Here is a 25,035-nt window from a genome sequence, read left to right on the forward strand (position 1 = left end):
TATGATAAATTAATGGTTTTAAAATTGGAAGATTGGTCCTCATAAGGAGGTGAGGATATTTGCTGGGGAAGAAACTCTTTCCAAACGCCCCCAATCGGACACACCAAGTGGTGCTCTACAGTGACGCTTACTGAATTCAGAAAGCTCTGTGCTGTATCCCTTGTGTGGATGGGCAAGTCAAAGGAACAATGGATGCAACCCTCTAGCTTTGACCAAGGTGCTTGTTTTAAGGTCTCTTCTGGAATCAGTAAGATCATGTGGCTCTGATTCTCCTCCCCCCCCCCTTGTGATCTCATGTTCCCATGGACTGAGGGCATGTGTCAGACATCATAACTGGTGTTTATTTTATTCTAGGTACAGAGAGAGAGAGAGAAGCCAAAACAATTTTTGTTCTATGCAGAAAAGTGTGCTATTGCAACATTTGAGAACTCCTGCTATAAACACTAATGCTGGAGCTGCCATGGCCAGTCCTTGATAATTTGACAGGCATTCATGAAATGCAGGTAGTTTTGGACAAACACAATGCTCTTAACTAAACGCATAGTTGGAACAATGCAACATACCAAAGACTTGAGTCACCATTGTTACTGTGTTTGTTCTACAAAATACCTTGGAATCAGAGTGCTACAACAGGATCTGCAATCTTGCTCCCAGCCACAGCACTGCTTTTGTTCAGCTACTCCAATTCAAACCATTTTATGGACCGTGCATTCACATACTGTGCTGCAACAAGTCACAATGGATTCATTCACAGATTATCATTTAGTGCCATATCCAACAAATTAGGTAAAACACAACACACTGTGTTTTGTTTGGGCTGAACTTGTGTGCATTTCAAATCAGATGATAAATAGGGAAAGGGAATACACTTCTTTACACAGCAGGGAATTGCCTAAGTATATTCAATTAGACTTTTTTGATTATGTTCTACCCTCAAGAAATACTAAAGATAGTGGATTTTCAAAAGGGGAAGAAAGGTGCAGATGGGAACTTTTAGGAAAACACACTTATTATAATGATATTTTTTCCTCCAGATGAATGTTAGCTTGCCTTGCATTTCGAAATTAAACAGCTCTGGTCTCAGCTGGATATTGCTCTAGCCCAGAAATGTTTTTGATGATATAGTCCAACTTCTGCGAAAAGAAGCCCAACCGCTAAGACATTAGTATCAAAAGTCAGTCTTTTCATATTTACTTTCAGTTACTATTCAGATTGTCATGTGAAAAATCACTTTTGTGTTTCCTTGATAGTTCTTTGGCCCAGTAGGAATTCCATGTATGATACCACATGGTTTCACTAGATAGCACCATCTGTTAATCTGCACAAATATTACATGCTAAATAGGTCCTGATTGAAGTAAGCAGACTTACGTGCCATCTTGGCGAGTGATGGTGTAGCCATACTTTGGATACTTGACAAATGACACGTTGACTCCAACTAGCGGTGTTCCATCTGTAGTTACCACTTGGCCTCTTATAAGGGACACAAGGCTGGGAAAGAAATGCAATTAAATGTCATCTGCAAAATACCACTTTTGGGATACTAACAGGCAAACCAGGAATTCTAGACTTGTTCGTTCTAGTATAAATGCAGGTTTAGTCTTGACCCAGCATAACACGATATCAAAAACTTATAAAAAACTATATAGATTAAGCAATGCAACATATTGACTCAAGAGGCATAATGGTCAATACAGTGGTCAAGAGGCATGACGCCCCTGTCTACAAATGAAAAGGAATGTATTGGCATGTGTCACACTAGATTTGGTCACTGAGCTATTGTTCTGCGATTATGAAACACTGCAGGCAAACACTGAGCTTGTGTGATGGCCATTTCACTTTGCCAGAAGAATTGAATCCTTATGACACTTATATACGGTAGGCAGAATGCCTAGGACCAGGTATTATTACCTATTAGAGGAAGAGAACCTGCAATCTTGGTCTTTTCATTGTTAGATTTTTTCTTTCTTTTAAAACATTCAGATACATATATCTAGTTCTCAAACACTGTGGTGGAGGAAATAAACCCATTTCCAGTACTGAGTGCTTATGACTGAATGCTCCTACACTCACAAACATTTCCTCCCACAGAAAAATAGATGTCAAGGAGCATGGATCAGCCCTAGCCTTTGCTGACATGTTAATTTTTTCTAGGTAGGGATATTATGTGGAAAAAGATTCTGTCATCTAGACCTTCACTTGAGTCTGAAGTGGTACTGAGAGAAACCTTATCTTCTGTTTGAGAGAACTAGGCAACCATGCAACCAAGAAACACAATTCTACAGGTAGGTTTTCTCTAGGTCAACTTGATCACAGTTTTAAATTGAAATGTGTAAATATTTCAACATTTGATTTCATTCTCACAGTAAGCTAAAAACAGGATAAAACTGTCTGACTGCACAGAACAATATTAGTAGGATCCCTGTTGTAGGCACCTTTGGCCCAAGTACAGACAACTTTAGAAGCACCAAGGGCTTATATCCAACCAAGGGGATTATGGACAACAGACCCTTTTTCTACATCATAAACTGCTTCTGAAATGATGATCTGTGAGTAGCTCTCCAGCTCAGTTTTTGTTATGGTAGTCCTCCTGAGTAGAGTTGGGACTGATTACTGCTACTTAACAATTAAACAATGCAATGGAGATCCATTCCCAGATGTTCTATTGTCTTGTAGAAAATACAAGATAGTAGAAAACTGAGTAACAAAATCCATATGCTATAGGGGGCTTGAGAGGGTCATGTTGAGAAAGAAGCTCAGAGTCTGAGAGACCCATAATCATAATGCGTGTTTCACCAATATGAACAATTTTCAAAGAATTTACAATTAATTTCACCCTCATCCTATTTTATTTGTGAAGTGCTTAAAATCAAAGTTATTAGGATGGAACATAAGATACAGCACACATTTTTTGTGGCAGTGATGGCAAACACAATGCATGTAGTTCTCCACCACCACTCCATTGGTACAAAGCTGTCTCGTGGAGCTGCCCTGACTTGTGAGGGGGCTGCTCCATCTGCTCCCTAATGTTGCTAAATGGGATAACGCCAAGGCTTGCTGTGACTTGCTTGCCAGGCACCTCACATTTAAATTCAGTTCTATCTGTGAGGATTTAGAAATTTGGCAGGTCAAAATGCTACCAGACTTCAATCGAGATGCAGTTGCTTATATGAGTCCAGCTGCTGACACGTGAGGAAGTGACTGAGTTGCTTAGAGTAGTATAACATGACACATCATGGATCAATTCTTTTCCCATCTTCAGTTATTAAATCTTGTTTAAGGAGATTAGCCAGATGGGCCCAGGGAATTGTTCATTCTTCATTCAGAGAGGGAAGAATTCTGACCAACTTAAGGGAGGTGATTATGAGGCCCCTTCTGAAGAATCCTTGCCTGAACTCAAGTGATTTGAATAATAAGGCAGCAACTATCTCCTTACAAGGCAAAATACTTTACTAGTTGGTGGCTGTACAACTGCAGTCTTTCACAAATGAGTTGGATCATTACAGAGACTGTGAGTTCTTGCTTGCAATTTCTTCCCAGGAATATAAATGTTGCATATGCATAACACTAAGGATCAGTTCAACATTTAGTTTCCCCCTACATGATAATGTATGCAGGCACACAACTAACAAAAACACTAGTTTGAAACCTAAAGTGCAAGAGACATAATAGTAACATCTCACAGCTATCCCCTTTTTTGCCAGTATACCGGTAAATATAAAAATCACTGTAACTATCTCTATGTATCCCCAGTCTAGGATAGTCAGCTTCCATGTGGGGTCTGCAGATCTCCCAGAATTACAATTGCTCTCCGGACAACAAAGACTACATTTCCCCTGGAGAAAATAACTCCTTTGGAGGGTAGACCCTATGGCATTATAAACTGCTGAAATCCCTCCCTTCCCCAAATCCCACTTGTCCTCAGGTCTACCCCTAAATCTGCAGGTTGGCAACCCTAGCCCAGTTCATTTGAATATTTTTCCAAGCAGGCATGTAGTGGTGGTATAGTGGTTAAGCGTGGTGTAGTGGTTAAGAGCGGTGGACTCTAATCATGAGAACCGAGTTTGATTCCCCACTCCTCCACATGAGTGGCGGTCTAATCTGTGTGAGGAGGCAGATGGGAACAAAATTGCCCTTCCTGGTGATTTTGCTCCCTTCCCCCTCTTCAATGTAAGCACCATTCAAGGCAACTTGTTCACACTGGTAACACAACCCCAGGAACCAGTTTTTGTGGCATCAGATGGGACTATTGCAGGATGGGAATATGGAAAATATCCACGATCCTAACATCCACAGATCCCTGGATCAAACAGTAAGTTTCAATCAATGTGGCCAGTAGGAACTGCAGCAGTTTATTGTTGAATACAACCATTTCCACTAACAGAAAGTTATGCTGTATACCATGAAACTTCCTTAGTGCACTCCTCAACTGCTATGAAAATGACCACTTCTATAAAAGAGACATCCTTCATGCCAATGGAAGGGCAATAACAGAGCCAATCATACTTAAACTTCAGATTTCTTATGAGTATGTACCAATTACTATACATACACACGTGCTTAGTTTGAGCCATAGTTCTGTATTTGCAGATGCCCTTGCAGTGGTATCTTTAGCACATGCATAGATGTAAGGTGTAACGGTTACATGAGAAAGGCTTCAGAATGGTACTAGAGATGGTAATAAAAGGGGGGGGAAGAGATCAAGGTCATAAAGATCTTTTCTAATGATCCTGTGCTGCTTATCATCACAGCAAGAACACGAAGACAGGTTCTTGACCAGAATCAATATATGCCCCAGAGGATGAACAGAGACCCTGGCTAGCAGTAAAATTCAAACACATAACTCAGAAATCCCTTCTCCTGCTAAGGCTGTTCAGAGGGCCAATATTCTGTACAGGCAGATCATGGCCTATGAGAAGGGATTCAAGTTTAGCTGCTCTTTGGATTGATTTGATAGCAATAATAGCATTTACTGTCACTGAAAGAAGGCGCAGGAAGTAGAGTGGCTCTTTTGGAGAGTCTTAAATGGAAGCAGTGACAGAAACCTCAGCACACATTCAGACTGCAGATGGTAGAAAGATCAGAGAAACCGCTAGAGAGAATCCTGGAGTGGCTACACTGTGAAACTATACACATTCTGGTTGATAAAGAAGGGAAGGATGTATAACCCAAGAAAATCAAGATAAGTGCCCAAACTCATTTAGTGAATCACCCTGAAATCAATTTTTAGTAGGGAAACAGCAATGTGACCTGGGAGATTCAGCATTGAATAGTTTAAAGAAGGAACATTGCAAAACACTGCATGACTCCCAGGAAGATGAAGCTTACTGCCCTTTCTCCTCACTTTGCCTTCTAATACCTTACAGCCTGGTCCAGATCATGGAATCAAAAGCTGCCAACCTATGCCCACCTACTTGGGAATAAACTCTACTTAATCTAGTGGGACTTACTTTCAAGAAAACTTGACTAGGATTGAGCTGAACTTTCAATATATAAGTATGCTGATGATATCAAACATCTTGTTTTAGCATATTCTTATCTATTTAAATATATATTTCAACAATTCTATACAATGACATTTTAACATATTTTAATTTAGTGCTGCAATCATCAATATTGGTTTGTTATAAACAGTATATTTCCCATTATACTAAAAGGGAAATGTATTATTTAAGCCTTGCCTTCAAACATACAAGAGGTATATAGTAGGGCTCAGAATGGTAATTCTATTTCCTTTGTAGCCTATAAAAACCGGCTCACCCATGACTCTAAAAACATTCATGAAATATGAACATGTCAGTGTATACATTTGTTTAACATAGGGTTGCGATGTTTAGTAAATAAGTTAGAATGATTGGAAACTATTTTAGTGATTAAAAATGCTTCCGAGTAAAGGACATACAAAAAAATGAACATGATTGGTGTAATCTCAGAAAAGTTATCCACCCTTTTCTCTCCCATGGGGAATCCTCTTCGAAAATTAAAAAGTGTCTGCAACTTTTAAATACAAAAAATATGCTTCTTTCAATATAATTGTTTTTATTCATATGCAATCTGTTTATAGATTTAATTGATTAATTGTCTGGTTGAATAAACTCATATAATTACTTGCCTTTTAAAATGGGATGATACTCTAATATTATTTTCCTGTTTAGGTTTGAGATTGCGAGCACTTTTAAGCAAAGCCACGAGTAGAAAAATAGGGGTGTGCATTCAATAAAGCAAAACTGAAAAAAAAAAACCCTAAAAATACCTTATTGATACTTTGTTTGGGGGGGGGGTTAGCTGGAAAAGAAATGCAGTTTTAACCTGTAACAGGCAACCCTGATCCCGAAACAGCTGGAAAACCCCCCAGCTTTTTTCAGGATCATTTCGGGATCACTGGCTATAACAGCTTTAAAAAACCCCACACCTTCACAGGTGTTTCAATCCTCCCCAACCCCCAAACTTGCCACCCAATCGGCAGCTCTTTAAAGTTTAAATAGCACAGCTCCATTGTAGTCTATGGAAATCTTTCCAGGACTCGGGGAGGGGGCTGTTTTTAAGGCACAGACACCAAATTTTCAGAATAGCTGCTGGTGACTCTCCTTAGAAGAACCCCCAAGTATGGTAAATATTGGGTTGGGGGGGGGGTCCAATTTTATGGGCTCCAATTTTTCCTCCATTGGAAACAATAGAGGATGGATGGGGACACCTTCTTTGGGGGCCCAAAAACTGGACCCACTGACCCAATCTTTACCAAACTCAGGGTTTCTTGTAAGTAGAGTCACCATCAGCTATGCTGCATATTTGGTGCCTCTACCTTTAAAAACAGCCTCCCTCAGAGCCCCAGAAAGATTCCCCATTTAGTATAATGGAGCCCCAAAAGTTTGGATATCTGGGGGGGGGGGAAGCGGGAAAAAAACCCATATTGAGATTTTTGGGGAATCCTGAAAATTTTCATGTCCAATATACCTGAATCTGAATTTTACCAATTTTTTTTTGATGCACACCCCTATAGAAAAATAGCAAAACCTATAAACAAATGATAGAGGCTTTCAGATTATATATAGACATAGTATCAGTGCAACCAAAAGAGGAATGCTGTAACTTTAAAACAATAGAAGAAACAAACACAACCTCTTCTCCCATTTTTTCAGAGATGTTTCTAATATTTGTCTTAACCATGCTGCATTAAACAGAGGTCATCTGAAAGCCAGGACACATGCAGCTCTCGTTGCTAAATCACAACATTTTCTTATTATGAATGTAGGATTACATGCACACTTGCACGCATACACACACTCTGACTGCACAGAATCCATTGCCGGCGTTGGCCCATATGGAGCTAGAAGGGAACACCAGCATCCTGGCAAAATGGCAGCATTACGAAGTCATCAGGAAAAACCCACAACAAGATTTTCAATATTACTATTGAAAACAGCATCCTTTGTTAAACTATTGTTACAAGTTCCACAAGAAGTGCCTCTATGCTATTTAAAAACAACAACATATCTTTGCCTGTTACCTGCTGTTGAAGGGGTTTTCTCCTGGTATTATGTGAGTGCTATCTTTCCCGACTAAGAGTTTGATGCGATCGTAGAATGACTTTACAGCTGGTGAACCAGAGTGACTTTGCTGTATAATATCCAGGGGGTCGCGTGAGCCACGGCAGAGCAGGCTATTCTGACATGTTGATTGGAGGCAGCAGTCTGGATCCAGGCAGTCAACAAGACCATCTGAAAGGAAGAAGAATACACAGGTTATGTTCTGAAAACACTGGGGTTTGGAATTGTCCCCAGTGACTTCATAGTCCACAACCATTCAAAATGTTTACTTTATAACACACAAGTATTTGCTTACAACAGAAAAACAAGTATGGTTGAGGCCAGCTATGGTTTTTTCATTCAATGCTGGCCTCCCTACCCTGCATACCCCCCTTTAATTGTTTTTATCTTTGGGAATGTGGAATACAGCAGACTCTACTGCAGCCTATATGTCACACTAGTTGTGCCTTTTAGAATAATATACTATTGCTTTTGACTGTATGGGCTGGTTTAAACTATTGGTTTAACTGTTTTATTGTGTTTTATGATATAATTATATTTATGTGAGTCACCCTGAGCCCGGTCTTGACTGGGGAGGGTGGATTATACATTTACTAAATAAATAAATGAATAAATAAGTATCATGATCATATACACATTGGGTTGGATCCTGCCATGCAATAGCAGAAGAGAAGTTTTACTTAACAGTTCATGTACAACTGTTGTTTGTGAAAGACACTGTGCAGGAGCTACTTTAAGATCAAGCCCTGATCTTTCATTTCCAATCAGCACTGTTGTATACAAAAACCAACAGGCTGTGTGATACAGCCATTGATCCATTTGGGAGGCATGATATGATTTTGTTTCGGGGAGCAGTGGGTGCTGAAATATACTTTGAACTATCTCTCGAGCAATCAGAAATGGAAGATGGGACACAGTCGACTTAGCGCAAGGGCTACTTGCAATTACTTTTGCGCTTCCACTTGTGCAAGAGTTCGAGTGCAAGTGAAAATGTTCTGTGGGATACAACACATTGAATATAGACTAGCTACACACCGACACTACCGTACAAACTACAAGGACTTAGCTTTAGGAGATTGCCTCCACCATTGATTAAGAATGTTCTCTTAAGCAGACCAAATCAGGTTTCCAAGGGGATGTGAAGAGGACTTCTCAGTCGCTGCCTCTCAACTTGGGAATTCTCATAATGTCTGAGATTCATGGGCTATACTGCAGACTTCTTTTTTTGCCACACTACCATATCAAAGCATCACCCACAGTCAATGCTATCTCCAAATAAAAAGTGAAACAGCAGCAGCTGCACAGTTAGCACTATTTCCCCTCCAAATCCCAATAAAAGTTGTTATATGAGCTCCCTTGTTGTCTCAGCTACGGATTTTTTTTATGTCAGGATCCCATTTACATCAGGATCCACATTACTCTTGAAGCTCTGTTCAATTATGGAGCTAGCATAGAGTCTTCCTTCCTTCCTTCCTTCCTTCCTTCCTTCCTTCCTTCCTTCCTTCCTTCCTTCCTTCCTTCCTTCCTTCCTTCCTTCCTTCCTTCCTTCTTGCTGTCCACTTATGGCACATACCGTAATCATATAATCAATGTCAGCACATAATTGGGTTCAGATAAATGACTCGAGACAATTTTTCTATTAAAGCCAGAACACTTCCCCCCCCCCCCCCCAGCCTCCTGTTCTCTCTGGGCTTGTCACACATCCACCACTGCAAACTGAGAAAGGTTTTTTGTCGCCTGGTTCAGGCAACTGTCAGAGAAAATAATACTATTGATAAATTAAGGAATCAAAAAGGCAGGACACCGGATACAAATTACTCCTACAAATTTATATTTACCTGCTCAAGCTCTTGATTTTTTTTTTTTTTGTAATTCCAGTTATCGAGGTAGCATATGTTATGCCTATAATGACCTCATCAAGCCACATGATTACAGGCTGCAACAGCTGAACACTTTTGACGACACCATGAACTTTAAATTGGCACACCAATCTCCCAGTGGCCTGTCAGTCATGAGAATAACATCTTCATGCTAGCGAGCCCCCTTGGATATAGTCTGACATTGCAATCTTCAGTAAATTACCCTGTCACTGCCAATCTTATAGTTATCTCGCAAACAATCAAAGAGGCAATCAAACCCTTCTGAAGTGCCAGTTCAAGACCTAGGGGGGCTAGAAATGTCTCCATTCAATACCAGTGAGACACCTGGATATCATCCCATCAATAGGGAATGGAAATATATGCTCATGTGTACATAAAAACAGTACGCATCTGTAACTTTCATAGGCTGAACAAAGGATCCATGTTAAAAATGGTAATGGGTTTAACTTCCCAGTTCCACTCTAATGCTTATTAATGTTTCTTCATTTAAATAACCCTCACCATGTTTCAGAAACATACGAAGCTCTTTCTCTTAAAACATACAGTAAAATATGCAGTATGTAAGATTGTAGTATATAAGATTTTAGTATGTAAAATTAATGGAACTTTTCAAGAAGATTTCCGAAATACTCAAGAAGAGAGTACAAACAACAACTTTGAAAATAATATATCCAAAGAGTACAGAAGCCCATTTCCCATAGACTTTCTATAAAACACAGTTCATGTGCAAATGTATGCAGATCTACCATTAATAGTATTAAGTATCTTTGAAAGTCTAATGTAGTACTCTTAAGTGATAGTTCAAAAGAAAATTTAATATGGCAGAACTTTCCTGAAGTCAGATTAACTTTCCCCAAACATTACAGTAACTCTTCATATCAATTTTCTTTCACTTCTTGTATTTATGCAAACACACACACATACAGAAACACACAAACAAATCACTCATATTTACTGCAACCACCAGAAAACGTGATACTGAGTGACTTGCATGATTTACCTACTCCCAGTTGCTTGCTACCATTCAACTGGAGTCTCCCCAGTGTGGTGTAATGGTTACACTTTCAGTTTAGGATTTGGGAGTCCCAGGTTCAAATTCTCACTCTGCTGTGAAAACACACTGGATAACTTTGGGCCAGTCACACACTCTCCGCCTGACCTACCTTGTTATTGTGAGCTTGTTATGAGGATAAAATGGAGAAGAGCAAAATGGGGTATAAATGAAGTAAACAAAGAAAAATATTGCTAAAGAAGGGAGAAGATAATAGGTAGTTTGATTGGTGTGTAGGCGAGGAGAGAAGAAAAATGGGGATGGTTGAGGATATGGGAGCTGCCAGGAAAAGAGAAAGAAGAAATAGTATGGGGAGGCAGATACAGAAGAAGAGTTGGTTTTTATATGCCAACTTTCTCTACCACTTAAGGGAGACTGAAACCGGCTTACAATCACCTTCCCTTCCCCTCCCCACAACAGACACGCTGTGAGGTAGGTGGGGCTGAGAGAGCTCTAACAGAGCTGTAATATAGATATACAAGCTGATTAACCAATGCCAATTCCTTTTGCAGTATGTAATACTGTATAAATGTTACTTCTTGACCAGACTGAAATTCCAGAACACTGGTCCATAGCATATGTTCTAACGACTCCTAATGACCATCTCTGGTCCTAATAACAATCCCTAACCATAAAAGAAGTACCATCATTGGAACATTTATGCAGTGATTTTAGACCTAAATCAATAATTTATTGCGTAAAAGGTCACTGAAACAAGAAGAAAACTTTGCCCTCTTTTTAAATGTATGCTGTGTCAGAGTTGTAAAGGAGTTCTGGAACCAAAGTGTCATTTCTGAGATGGCCCTGTTCCATCTCCTGATAGATACCGGTATTCCCGATTAGGTGCAATGTGGACTGGGGTTTTGCCTGAACATCTTCAGAGACACGGGGTTTCAAAACATCTTGTACATTTAGACTGTAATCCTTTCATGGGAGTAAGACCCACTGAACAATGCCAATCTGTCTATTCTGGACTGTTGAATAGTATTTCAGGTGGGAATAGCTATAAGAGCTCTTCTTTGCTCTCTTGAAAAGAGCTTCCATTCGCCCCTGGGCTGACAGGTGTTTTCAGCATAGCAACAACAGTATTCTTCCTGTAGGGAAGTAACATGATCAGATTATAAACACCTTCCTGAGATACACTGTTAAACCACCTGATGCAGATACCACAACAAACTGTGATTAATTCTGAACTAGCAAATTTTCTACTAGATGTGGCACACAAAGAAGGGTTAAGGAACTGTGCATACTCAACGATTTCCTGTCTCATTTCTATCATGAACCAGTTAACATTTGTGACATGGTGGGATAGGTGGCTAGAAATGGATTCATGGAGCTGCTTTTTGTCCCACTGGAGGAACTTATGTTTGGCCCATCTGTTGGTCCCCTAGGAAGCAGGGGCATGCTGAACCACTACAGGGCTAGACGTTGCTGCGGCAAGCATCTATTTACTTACAAAGGTCTTCTGTATGTTATTGGCTTGGACAAGGCTCTCCCAAACCCTTCCAGCCTCCTCAGCCACCTGCTGCTTTTTCTCCTTCCCCCCCATCTTCCTCTCAGCGCCTCTGTGCCATTTCTCTGTTTCTCTTTTATGCCTCTTCCTATTCCCAGCCTACTCTCCTGCCACCCTCTTTCCCCCTTGTTCCTTTTATGCCCTTCCTTTTCTCCACCTTCCACCTGAACTTCTTCCTAGTTCCTTTTTCCTGGCTTATTAGAAAAAGAACAGGAAGAGTTGTTTTTTATATATATATGCCAATTTTCTCTACCTTTTTTTAAGGGAATCAAACCGGCTTAGAATCCCCTTCCCTTCCTCTCCCCACCACAACAGACACCTTGTGAGGTAGGTGAGGCTGAGAGAGTTCTAAGAGAACTGTGACTAGCCCAAGGTCACCCAGTTGGCTTCATGGGGAATCAAACCCGGTTCTCCACCGCTCTTAACCTCTATACCACGTTGGCCCTCCATCACTTCCACAGCCATCACCTCCCCACATGGAATGACTTTCTTAAGTATTCAGGCTGTGGCTCTTCCAGGGCCAGCTAAGGCCTTACCTCTGCTGCAGGGATGTTGGTGCCAGCAAGTACCCACCCACCCTAACAAAATAGCTGACAGGTTGGCACATTGCCAGAGGCACTAACCACAGCTTTTCTTCCTGCAGCCCTGCTGTGCAGGCTCATTGCTGGCTCCCTCCAGCCTCTGGTAAGTCCTTGACGGGGTTAGTTGGGACAGGAGCCAGCCCAGGTGGCTACACCATCAATACATGTAAGTTCCTCCAGCAGTGCAAATAATGGCTCCCTGGGTCCATTTCAAGTCAGGAAAATGGAAGTAGGAAGCTCTCCGTGCCCTCTATGATCCTCATATGAATTGAGACCCTGTGTGCCTTAGAATAAGTTTCAGAAATTGCTGCTAGCTCCAAGCACAAACCTCCTGGCACACATCTGATTTGACAGGATTTGGGGCAGGCACAGAAACAGAGTAGTGTGTGGTTAGGCCCTCTAGGTTATGGGCACAAGGCAGGAATAAAACCACAAACAGAAAGGAATACAAGTGTATGCCTGTTCAAAGACATGCAAGTGAGTCTCAACATTATATATTCTTTCCTCCCCCATTCAATACTTTCTGCTTGTCAGCAAACTAGTTTACTATTTTCTCCAAATCAGAAAACTAGGAGTTGGCTCCAAAGACTCTCTTCCACTAAATCAGAGTATTTCTCCAACAGAAGAAGTGTCCTCCAATCACTTAGCAGACAGGAGTTTGGGGATTGAAAATACCACACTTTGCAGTTCTGGTTTTGAGGATGGCCACAAACTACAGTGCACCAATTCAGACGCAGCTTCAACCAGAAGTACAGTAGCACATCAGAGGTTGGATCCCGTGTTGTGCAGGTGCAAGGATAATGGATCTTCCTCACCTTCTTCTCTCTGTTGGAGCCTTCCGTTACCCTGGAAAGGTGTGTTGCCGGAGTCGAGGGACTTGCTTGCCCTAATAGCCACACAAATCATGCAAATGCAGTGGAGAGGAGGAAGAGGGCAAAACCATTCCTTTCTTTTTTTTCCCATGCGTGGAATTCTGTTCGCAGAACTGGCAGAAAGGGCAAACTTGTTCCCTTTCCCCTTCCCACTACAGCCATTCAGAGCAGTTATTAGTATACGTGAGTCCCTCCACCCCAGCAAAGTTTCCCGAGTCAGAAAGGGCTCCATGAGGGAAGGAAAAGGGGAGATCCCAGACCATCAGTTATTTCCAGTAGCAATTTATGGGATCCAAATCAAAGGCATGAGGGCACCCATAAACCTAAGATGGTCTATCCCTCCTTTACTCCAGGAAGTGAGGTAGCATGCACTTTGCTGTGTGAGGATGGTGCACTGTTAGAGGAATGGTGGGATAAATTTAATGACATTGGATTGGAACTGATTTGTGTTCCACTGGCAGAATTCTTCTCTCCTAAAGCTTTTCATGAGGTAAACATTTAGAATGCCTCCTCACTGGAAAAAAAGTATTTTTACCTAGAAGAATATCAGAGGGAATTTCAGCATAGAAGGCCTATTATGTTGCAGCATCTATGTATGGTTAGTTCTATTTTTGACTGACATAACAGAATAAGAGAAAGCTGTCTGTGGCAACAAAGAAAGTTTTCTTCTGTTCAGGGGAAAAAAATCACTTGTAGAATTCATTGTTCTGAACAGTGTGTTTGACCTATTTATTTATTGGAATTTAAGGATGTGTTTTTGAGCTTCTTAGAACAAAATCATCTCTGAATTAATGATAAAAGACGATTGTGTAGGGAAAGGGGGGAGCGAGAAAAGTGAAATTTGCCCTTGCAATAATTATTTGGACAAGCTTTGCTTTTAAAGAACTGTGAATCCTGTGATTTGATATTTCAGCAGGCTCGTGACATTTAAGATAATACAAGTATTTCACAGCACAAAAGCAAATCATGTAATTTAGCTTGCCTCATCAAGCTTTGCCTCAGCAGGAGTCTCTAATTCAGCTCAGACAAAAGATTTATAAGGTTCTCAATACAAATACCCACAATACCACAGGAGACAAAAACGGCTCCCCAGAGTCAATACAATGGACCTGGTGCTCACAGTCATCTTTAGAATAGCTGCTATAATAAACAACTGGAATTTGTTATTGATAGTTTTAAGTATATATCTCACATATATGCATCCTCTGTTCTTCAAAAGAGTCACTAATTGCTCACATGCTTGCTTGTCAAACTTAAGAAAATATTCTATGTACTTGCAGAAGTACTTTTGCATTTTCCATCTTAACAGTACCGATTCTAGCGTTAATTATATTGATTCTGACAGTGACTCAGTTGGACGAGCAAGGACAGACAACAGCAGTGCAGCAGGCTTGGTTCTAATTTTTCTAAGCGTTCTCACTGGGCACTTGTTGCCATTTCAACACGCATAGCGGCTTCAGCTGATCTCTTTTGTAGAAAAGGGTTCACATGCACTGGACTTGCTGCACTCAGAAATAAAAAGGGCAAGAGTCCAGTAGAACCTTAAAGACTAACAAAAATATTTTCTGGTAGGGTATGAGCTTTCGTGAGCCACAGCTCACTTCTTCAGATACAGCTAGAATGTGAATCCATCTGTCTTTAAGTAGAGGAGAGTGAATTCAGACAAGCATTAGTATGTAAATGTTAACAGTATGTAAATGTGAATAGCAGGCGTGATGGGATTAGGTGGGGTATGCAGAAGAGTCTGTGATGTCCAGGGGAGAGATGGGTGTGGAGAAATCAGCAATGGTAATGAGCCATGAATGCAAGGTCTTTATTCAGCCCAGGTAAATGCATTGACTTTAGTTTGAATATCAACTGTAATTCAGCAGTTTCTCTTTCCAATCTCCCTTTGAAATTCCTTTGTAAGAGAACTGCTACTCTTAAATCTGCAACAGAATGTCCTGGAAGGTTGAAATGTTCTCCCACTGGTTTTTTAATATTGTGGTTTCTGATGTCAGACTTATGTCCATTTAATCTTTGTCTAAGAGACTGACCTGTTTGTCCAATGTAGATTGTGGAAGGGCATTGCTGGTATGTGATGGCATAAATCACATTAGAAGATGAGCAGGAGTATGAACCTGAGATAGTATGGCTGACATTGGTGGGTCCAGAGATGATGTTCCTAGAATCTATATGAGGGCAAAGTTGGCACCTTGCTTTGTTGCAGGCCTTGGTGCCAGAGTCCACGTTCCTGTTAAGTAGTTTATCATCATGGGTGAGAAGTTGTTTTAGGTTAGCCGGCTGTCTGTAAGCAAGAAAGGGACGCCCCCCCCCCCAGTGCTTCAGCGAGGGAAGTGTCACAATCCAGCATTTGTTGTAGGTCCTTAATAATACGTTGGACTGGTTTTAGTTGAGAGCTATAAGTGACAACCAGAGGTGTTCTGTTGTCATTCTCTCTGGGCTTATCTTGTAGTAAGTTGTGCCTGGGTATCATTTTGGCCTTTTCAATCATCTTTCTCACCATATCAGAAGGATATTGTAGTTGCAAAAATGTTTGCTGTAGGTCTCTCAAGTGTGTATCTCTGTCTGAAGGATTGGAGCAGATGCGACTATAGCGTAGGGCTTGGCTATAGACAATGGATTGTCTGATATGGTTGGGGTGGTGGCTGGACGCATGAAGATACGTTTGCCGATCCATCAGTTTCCGGTACAATGTGGTGCTTGTGTGTCCCCCGTGGACACCACAGTACGGAACCACGGATTATGAGGATTATGCATGCATCGTTCTGCTTTACATACAATCTTATTAAATGGGTTGAACGGCAACCAAACATCTGGCAAGTTTGAAGACCCAACAAGTGTTTGGTAAAGAACAATTATTTAGAGTGGTTATTAGAAGTAATAAATGGGGGACCTGCAAGGATTTGCAGGAGGTATTTCGTTTTCTTCTCCCCCACTGTTTCCTCTTTCCCTTTCTTGAAAGCTTCCACAGCCTTTCTCGTGTTCCTACTTCCTTCTCTCCTTCCCACCCACCAGCCAACTACTTTTTTTCTCCCCCCCTTCAGTTTCTTTCCTTCCTTTGCTCTGGCAACCTTTCCCTGGAAAAATGTTTGGCCCAGTGGCCCAGTAGCAGCCACTGGGCTCAGCAAGTTGCATGGTGTTGTCCAGTCTGTGCCCAGTTGCACAGTGGGGGAGGAAGAAGAAGAAGAGTTGGTTTTTATAGAGACTTTCTCTACCAATTAAGGAAGAATCAAACCGGCTTACAATTGCCTTCCCTCCCCTCCCCACAACAGACACCCTGTGAGGTAGGTGGGGCTGAGAGAGCTCAAAGAGGGGCTGAGAGTTAAATTTTAAATCTGGTCTGGAGGTGTGGTAATGGAGTTTTTAATCAATGGGGTATTCTTCACGGAGATTTGCTGCTGTTTCGATGCTGATTTGCGTCGGAGGCAAATTTTGGTTATTCACTGCAGATCCGTGTTTTCCCCCGCTGAGCAAAATAAGCCGGGTTAAAAGAGAGGCAATCCAAACCAACTCTGAGCCGTACTTTCCAGTAGAAGAGCATTTTGTTGCTCGGATGCCCATGAAAAAATGTTTGCTTCGCTCCCCGAGACGTCTCCTTTCTCCTCCCCCAAGAACGGTGATTGGCTGGGGGAGTTGCCACTCTAACAGCATCGCACCGGCAGGAGGGAGACCCAAAGCAGACTGGCTGCCCCTCTTCAGAAGGGTGATGGGGGTTTTGGCTTGGATTTGCCGCTCTCAGGATACCCCCCCCCCAACACACACACACATAGGATCGCACCGGCAGGAGGGAGACCCAAAGCAGACTGGCTGCCCCTCTTCAGAAGAGTGATGGGAGTTTTGGCTTGGATTTGCTGCTCTCAGGATACCCCCCCAACACACACACACATAGGATCGCACCGGCTGGAGGGAGACCCAGAGCAGACTGGCTGCCTCTCTTCAGAAGGGTGATGGGAGTTTTGGCTTGGATTTGCCGCTCTCAGGATGCCCCCCCCAACACACATACACATAGGATCGCACCGGCTGGAGGGAGACCCAGAGCAGACTGGCTGCCCCTCTTCAGAAGGGTGATGGGAGTTTTGGCTTGGATTTGCCGCTCTCAGGATACCCCCCCCCCAACACACACACACATAGGATCGCACCGGCTGGAGGGAGACCCAGAGCAGACTGGCTGCCTCTCTTCAGAAGGGTGATGGGAGTTTTGGCTTGGATTTGCCGGTCTCAGGATGCCCCCCCCAACACACACACATAGGATCGCACCGGCTAGAGGGAGACCCAGAGCAGACTGGCTGCCTCTCTTCAGAAGAGTGATGGGAGTTTTGGCTTGGATTTGCTGCTCTCAGGATGCCCCCCCCAACACACACACGCAGGATCATGGGAAGAGTGGGCGGGATAAGGCGGATTTGGAGCGGTGAGTCATGAGCGGCAGCAGACGTAAGCAGCGCAGAGAAGTGCGCTGTTTCTCCCGTGAAAAATTGAAAATGCCTCGGGATGGGGGGAGAATCTGCGCTGCCATGAAAAAGCTATTTAAATCGGTTTATTGTTTGCTCCGATTCGAAACCGAAGCAAAGTCCACCGTGAAAAATTCCCCATAGTCTTTTGATCCAGAGGATTCTTTCCTGAGTAGTTTTGCTTTCTTTCCACACAGTTGCTGGTTGGCAGCAGATTGGGAAGGTTCAGGCCCTGCTTCGAAGTTTCTCAGAGGACTGGTAGTTGCCCATTGTTGGAAACTGGACTACATGATGGACCCTTTGTCTGATCCAGCAGAATTATCCTTACTATATGATTAAATATCCTAGTTCTGAAATATTAGTGTTGGGGGGCTTTTGCAGGTATTGTCATAATTCCCTTGCACTTGATATTAACACAGGGGCCTTTTTATTGGCCCCACAGTTGTTACCCAATCTAAAACAAGAGAGCAACTAGGGATACAGAAATATACTTTATGCCATTCTTTTGTATCACAGATAAAAACTACCAAGATATTTTGAAGTTCAGACAGACTATGCTGTGAGAAGTTTTTAATACTAAGGAGGAACACATTTGCATCAGACCAAAAGCACTGAGGCAGAACAGTTTGTGAATCTGTCTACCCTTAGCTCTTAAGGTTTGCAAGCAATTCAGCTACTGCCTTTAATACAGGAAATCCAGAAACAGTATGTAGTTGAAAATAACTTCTAACCTTTTGTCACCTCTTGGTTCTTGTTTTCAAATACTTTAACTCTCTGAATTAAGTCTATGGTATTTTAAATGGTTATATGTGCCATTTGGGGAGATTTATAGATTTTAATCACAATCCTATGAGTATTAGATTCATCATATAATCTTGAATAACTGTTCATAATCCGCAACAAAGATACTTAACAGTTATTTAAACTACTGAGGGCTTGATTAGAAAGGGGATTAAGTTTTAAAGGATGATGCAAAGAGTAAATTAATGGACTTCAAACATCTTTCTAAAACCTAAAAAGTACAGTGGAATGAAAGGCTTTACCAGGGAGCTGGCCCCAGGAAAATCCTATCTTTTAATTAGGCAGCTTCCTTTGTAAAATTATTTTATAAAAAACTCATTGTAGTAAAAATATTTTTTAATGAAAATAGTCTGAACCTGATCTTCACAAGATCAGAAACAAGCATCTCATTAAACATATTTGGGTTTCTCGGTATCTAGTTCTTCCCCTAGCCATAGTGGAATTTTGAACTCTATTTTTGCTCAGGGAGAGAGAGAGAGAGAGAGAGAGAGAGAGAGAGAGGAAAAGAGGGAGGAATGGAGAGGGGAGGATACATGTTGGAAGTTCCACTGGGTCCTACTGCTTTCCAAAAATTTATATCTATAAATCTAACCGTGATGTGTGACCCCCCATCTGTGGATACCAAAATCTATAGATTGGGGCCATACAGATGCTAAACAGACTTTTCTGCAAACTTGGGGGACTCCCCAGATTTGCAGAAAAATCTAAAATGTTTACTTTCCCCCCAGAATAAAATAAAAAGTTTTAAAATTTAAAAAGAGTGGTTTTCGCATGTGGACATCATGCACTTACTTTGTTGTGGGGGAGCCCAGCAGACCTGGAGCCTAGCCACGGTGGTAGACACCGGGAGCCCATCTCAGCCCAGCCGCAGCAGCGGATAGTGATAGACCAGTTTGGAGTGGCTCCCAGACACCGCTGCCACTGCAGCTGGGCTGCAAGGTAACTTGCGCCAGCTCAGCAATGGGGGGGGGGAGAGATGTATTCCCTCATGAGTTTAATGGGGGGCCCTTTTCTTGCCATAATTATGAATGCACAACTCTCTTCTCAAGGGCAAGACAGAAATCAAACCCGTCCGAAGTCATAATTCAGCCTCTAAAAGGTGTTTTTTTCCTTTTAGTTTTTTTCTCCTTGTTGGATCTGATTTATCTTTATGTACGCCATGCTTATGAAAAAAAAAACCCACTACTTAAAAGCATGGTTCTAATTTATAGTCCCTATATGGCATGCCAAACACATCCTAGATTTTACATCTCCTTTGTGAGCAGTTTTCTAGTTTTAAGGCTGTAGCAGCTGGACATAAGAACACAAAGAAGAAAACACAAAGACAGAAATCACCAGGCATCGGAAAGAAATCTGCCCCATCCTTTAAACCAGCAGAGAGAAAATCTAGTAAACAACTCTTTACCTGCTTAAAATGTTTTATCTTAAAAGCACAACATCATCACTGTTTTCCCACTAAAGATAATTGCCAACAGCCATACAATTATGGTGAAATTCTGGTCCAGGGCACCCTGTGGTGCACCCACAGAAAACCATTTAAGGGAGAAGGTGGCATGGAAGTGTGTTAACACAGCAGTAACATGGGAGGAAAGAGAGAAGCTACAAGAACAAAAGCATATTGGGTTACAGCAAGTCAGATTTAGCAGTGATGGAGGTGTCACAGGAGGAAGAGAAAAATGGAGAGATGAACCTCTGCTATGGAAATGGGAAGGTTTCCATGAGGCCCCTTATTAAGAACTTCAAGAGAACTTAGACAGGGCTGCTTCAATAGACATGAAAACATATTTTGATTAGTAGAAAGAATACTAGCTTTAACTCCTTTCTTAGCTACCCATTTCCTGTGTGACATTGCTAAGTCCTTCAGACAACTAACAAGAGCCATCCCAAAGTGTCTTAAAGGATTGCAGAACCTGATTGGCCTACACTGCAGGACCTTGCCGCACAAATAGCTAGGGGAAGCAGCTATCACGATGAAGAAGAAGAAGAAGAAGAGGAGGAGTTATATGCCAACTTTCTCTACCACTTAAGGCAGAATCAAACTGGCTTACAATCACCTTCCTTCCCCTCCCCACAACAAACACCTTGTGAGATAGGTGGGGCTGAGAGAACTCTAAGAGAGCTGTGACTAGCCCAAGGTCACCCAGCTGGCTTCATGTGTAGGAGTGGGGAAACAAATCCAGTTCACCAGATCAGCCTCCACCATTCATGTGGAGGAGTGGGGAATCAAACCAGTTCTCCAGATCAGAGTCCACCACTCCAAACCACCACTCTTAACCACTACACCAGAAGGAGGAGGAGGAGGAGGAGTTGGTTTTTATATGCTGACTTTCTCTACCACTTAAGGGAGAATCAAACCAGCTTATAATCACCTTCCCTTCCTCTACCCACAACAGACACCCTGTGAGGTAGGTGAGGCTGAGAGAGCTCTAAGAGCTGTGACTAGCCCAAGGTCACCCAGCTGGCTTTATGTGTAGGAATGGGGAAACTAACCCGGTTCACCAGATTACTGTCTGCTACTCATGAGGAGGAGTGGGGAATCAAACCCGGTTCTCCAGATTAAAGCCCACCTGGAGTGGGATGTGTGAAGGTGAGTCTCCAGGTGAAATTAATTCTATAAACGTAAGATAGCTGGTGAGAATATGCCTGTGTACTATGAGCCCCGTGGCGCAGAGTGTTAAGTTGCAGTACTGCAGTCAAAAGCTCTGCTCACGACCTGAGTTCGATCCCAATGGAAGTTGGTTTCAGGTAGCCGGCTCAAGGTTCACTCAGCCTTCCAAGGTCGTTGAAATGAGTACCCAGCTTGCTGGGGGTAAAGGGAAGATGACTGGGGAAGGCACTGGCAAACCACCCCGCAAACAAAGTCTGCCTAGGAAACGTTGGGATGTGACGTCACCCCATGGGTCAGGAATGACCCGGTGCTTGCACAGGGGACCTTTACCTTTACCTTTTACTTTTCTTGAAATTCTCATAATTTTATTGGCATTACATTAACGAAACCCTGTGGCAAACTCCTTTATATAAATGGCTTGATAGCAGACTCTGGATTGTTGCCCCTCTGCTGTTTGCATATCAAAGTGGTCCTCAAATCATCTATATACAGCATTTCATCTAGGTTCCGATACAATTAGGGTTGCCTAGCCCCTGCCATGGTTGGCGGATCCCCTGCTCTGCAGACCCTCCCCCTGGTGCTGATTAGCTGGCTGGTAATGGACTTGCGGGTAGGAAAACAAAGCTTGGCTTACACCAGAGGCCAAGGTAGGAAGGAGCTCTTAATTTTGTACCATTCATTAACAATTATTCCTTGAACATGCTGAACAAAGTTCAGCTAACAGATCAATTTGTTCTAAGCGTTATTACAATACAGCAGCAAGTACAGTATGAAAGATGGCCTGAAATTTGAAAATACGCCTTCTGAATAAAGCAAGCTCATCACTATGAGCCCACTGGTTAATTCACTATGTTAGACTGATTGAACTCTGAGCTGGAAGCTCTTCACATTTTGAAAAAGTTTCTATATGTAGATTTGCAATAAGTAATGTCAGTCATTTTAATAATGTCATAATATTTAAGTTCTTTTGAAAATCTCAAATTAAGGAGATAATAATATAGAAATGACATAGTTTAAGTTGGGGGGGGGGACTCATTAGAATTGTTATTATTCCTAAGAAGTGGTTTATAAAATTACACATGAGCTAGAGAGAGTGAACAGATATGGTTTTCATCCAATGGCACTGACTGGCAGAAGGTTCAGAAAGACAAAAATAAATATTTTCATAAGATGTGGTGATGATGACCACAAGCTTACATGGTAAAAAGGAAATTTTGAAATTCATGAACGATGATTAACATTTTAACAGCAGGTGCCAGTGTTCAAAGGTAGCTGACAATAATCTTTGATTACAAGATGGTCAGGTAAGCAAGTTGCGATGGTGATCATCTTTAGGCCCTACTTCCGACAATCCCAGACTCATTTAGCTGAATACCCATGGACAGAATGATAGGCTGGACTAGGAATCTCAACCTTGTTGTGCCTGTGGGAATTTCTGGAATGTTGAGAATGTCGGAATATGCAAGGCTGTCATATTAGCTGTGACAATAGCAGGTGTTAGATTGAGGGGATCTGACTGTCAACCTGGAATGCCGCAATAGCATGGAAAGCCCCTAGGAGGCCTGGTTTACACTGGCTAGAACCAGTTGAGGCCAGAAGCTCAGGTGATGTTTGCACCTGGAGGGTGACTCAGCCTGACTCACTAATTAATGCCTAGTGGTGGCATTGTGTATAAATAGCTTAGACTCCATGAGTCTGCGTCGGGAGATAGTGGTGGAAAGAGTGCATGTATTTGAGCACTGTAAAAATAAACAACTGCATTTCTATTAGCTCTGGTGGCTACTGGTGGTCATTCCTGGACGTTAGCATAATCCGCCAGCTCCCGCAACAGAGAAAGCTTAATGTACACTCTCACAAAATGGCTGTCATGTCTTTTTTGTTTCTCTGGATATGGGGAGAAACCTACCATTTAAACATATTTGAGGTTACATATGGAAAAGAGTAAATGTTAGATTTTCTTCAAGTCCTCTTCCTCATACATATTTTTAAAGATAAAGACTCAATTAAATGTGACATTCAGGCAGCAATAGAAGATTTCTGTTCTGAGGGATATTTTCAGGTAATAGTCCAGTTGAAGCCAGTACTGTGGCCTCCATGGATTTATTTTATTTGGTGTGTACACAAAGGTATTATGGGTAAGGCAAGTTAAGGGACTAAGGCAGAGTAGGTCTGAGACTAGGGGAAAGTAAATCCTCCCTTATCTTCCTCCTTCTCTTTCCTCACCTCTTGTAATATTTGCTTTCACTCTGTGTAGTGAGCATTTTTCTTCCCCTTTCTGCTGGTGGTAGAGCTCTTTTTGTGTCAAAGTGGTTTCTAGCAAATACATTCCCCAAATAAAAACAAAGTGAGATTGCTACCTTTAAAGCTGTGGCTACTGCCAAAACCTTGTGGAAAATGGATGGAACTTGGCTCTTCTCCACAGTTAATCCCATCACCACCACCACAATTTTGCAATACACACATTGCCTTTGGCAGAAGTCAAAGCCAGCTACAAAAGTGGTATGGAGCAGAAGTGAAGGACAGAGAGAACAAAAGGGCAGAGAAAGGGGAGGGACAGTATGTGAAAGGTGACAGAGGAAAGTGTAGAAAAGGACCAGTGTGCATGGGGAGAGGGAGGAAAAAGAGAAAAAGGGAACTTGAAAAGGATGAGGAGGGAATGGGGACAGAATGGGCAATAGGAAAGCAAGCGGACACAAAGAAATTCATCGACAGGTGCTACACTTGGGACTGCTAGTCAAGCTGGAACTTTAGTCTTATCCAGCAAAGTGATTCTTTTGTTCTTCTTTCCATAACTGATTGTTAAACTATTTGTTAACTACTAATTGTCAAACTTTTACACAAAATATTCTGTTTTCCATTGTGGCAACTAGACTTAGCTCAACAGCTTTAGGGAGAAAAGGGGGCTTTTTAAAAAAAAATGTTGTTTTGAAAATTAAAAAGATAAAGCAGAATGTGGTGCCTTAAAAATCAAGCCTTTCTCTGGAAGTGTATGATTGGGGATAAAATAACAAGCGCTTTATAACCAATTAAATGATCATGCCAACAATCTCCGTCTGTGAATCACGGAACATTAAATATCTTGAGCTATCTTTGTCTAGTATTATTTTGTCTTTGCCACTAGCAGGTATTTAACACCTTGCAACATATCCTGCTCAGTCATCTGCTGATCCAGTTATTGGATGAACTGTGAGGCATTCCGCTGTTTCTGAGATTTTAACTCAACAGATTGCATATCAGATGGAAATACTGCGTCCTAAAACTCTAAGCCATTCTAAGATGTAAATCCCAGCAACTACATCTGTGTTTCACCAGGGATGAATCAAACCTTCCGTTTTTAAAAGCAGCCTTTCTGGTCACATCATTTCCCCCACAAGAGCACTACTTTCTCCATCTCATTTGTTTCAAAGGAAATGTAACAACAACACTTGACAATTGTAGGAGAGAGGGTCTTTCTCTAGTAAAATGACTCATGACCAAACTGCACACAAACCTCTGCTCTTTAGGGACTGGGAATTGGAAGACTTTTGCTCACCTCCCTCATTATCCTTGTTATCAGCACAGGAGGTTTCCATAGCAACATTGCATCCAGGCCCTCTCCAGCCGGTCTGGCAGACACACTGCCAGCTGTTCTGACCGAGTGTGCATCTCCCATTGCCATTGCACAAATCAGGGCAGCCATCTGGTTGAAGAAATGAAGAAGATAAGTACAAGAAATACTGATTTGCACGAAGA

At 41.9% G+C, this 25,035-nt stretch overlaps 1 protein-coding gene across 3 annotated transcripts in view; it reads right to left on the minus strand.

Moving 5' to 3' along the window:
- Positions 1-25,035, minus strand: part of TENM2 (teneurin transmembrane protein 2) — an 860,742-nt gene that overhangs the window by 56,394 nt on the left and 779,313 nt on the right. For all 3 annotated transcript variants that reach the window (XM_056867244.1, XM_056867243.1, XM_056867245.1), the window contains 3 exons: positions 24,836-24,982; positions 7,507-7,717; positions 1,371-1,490 (listed from right to left, as the gene is read on the minus strand). In XM_056867244.1, the coding sequence (XP_056723222.1) occupies positions 1,371-1,490; positions 7,507-7,717; positions 24,836-24,982 (478 nt within the window). The remainder of the gene's footprint in view (positions 1-1,370; positions 1,491-7,506; positions 7,718-24,835; positions 24,983-25,035) is intronic.

The sequence above is a fragment of the Euleptes europaea genome, chromosome 1 (genome assembly GCF_029931775.1).
Source record: "Euleptes europaea isolate rEulEur1 chromosome 1, rEulEur1.hap1, whole genome shotgun sequence".
Classification (NCBI taxonomy): Eukaryota; Metazoa; Chordata; class Lepidosauria; order Squamata; family Sphaerodactylidae; genus Euleptes; species Euleptes europaea.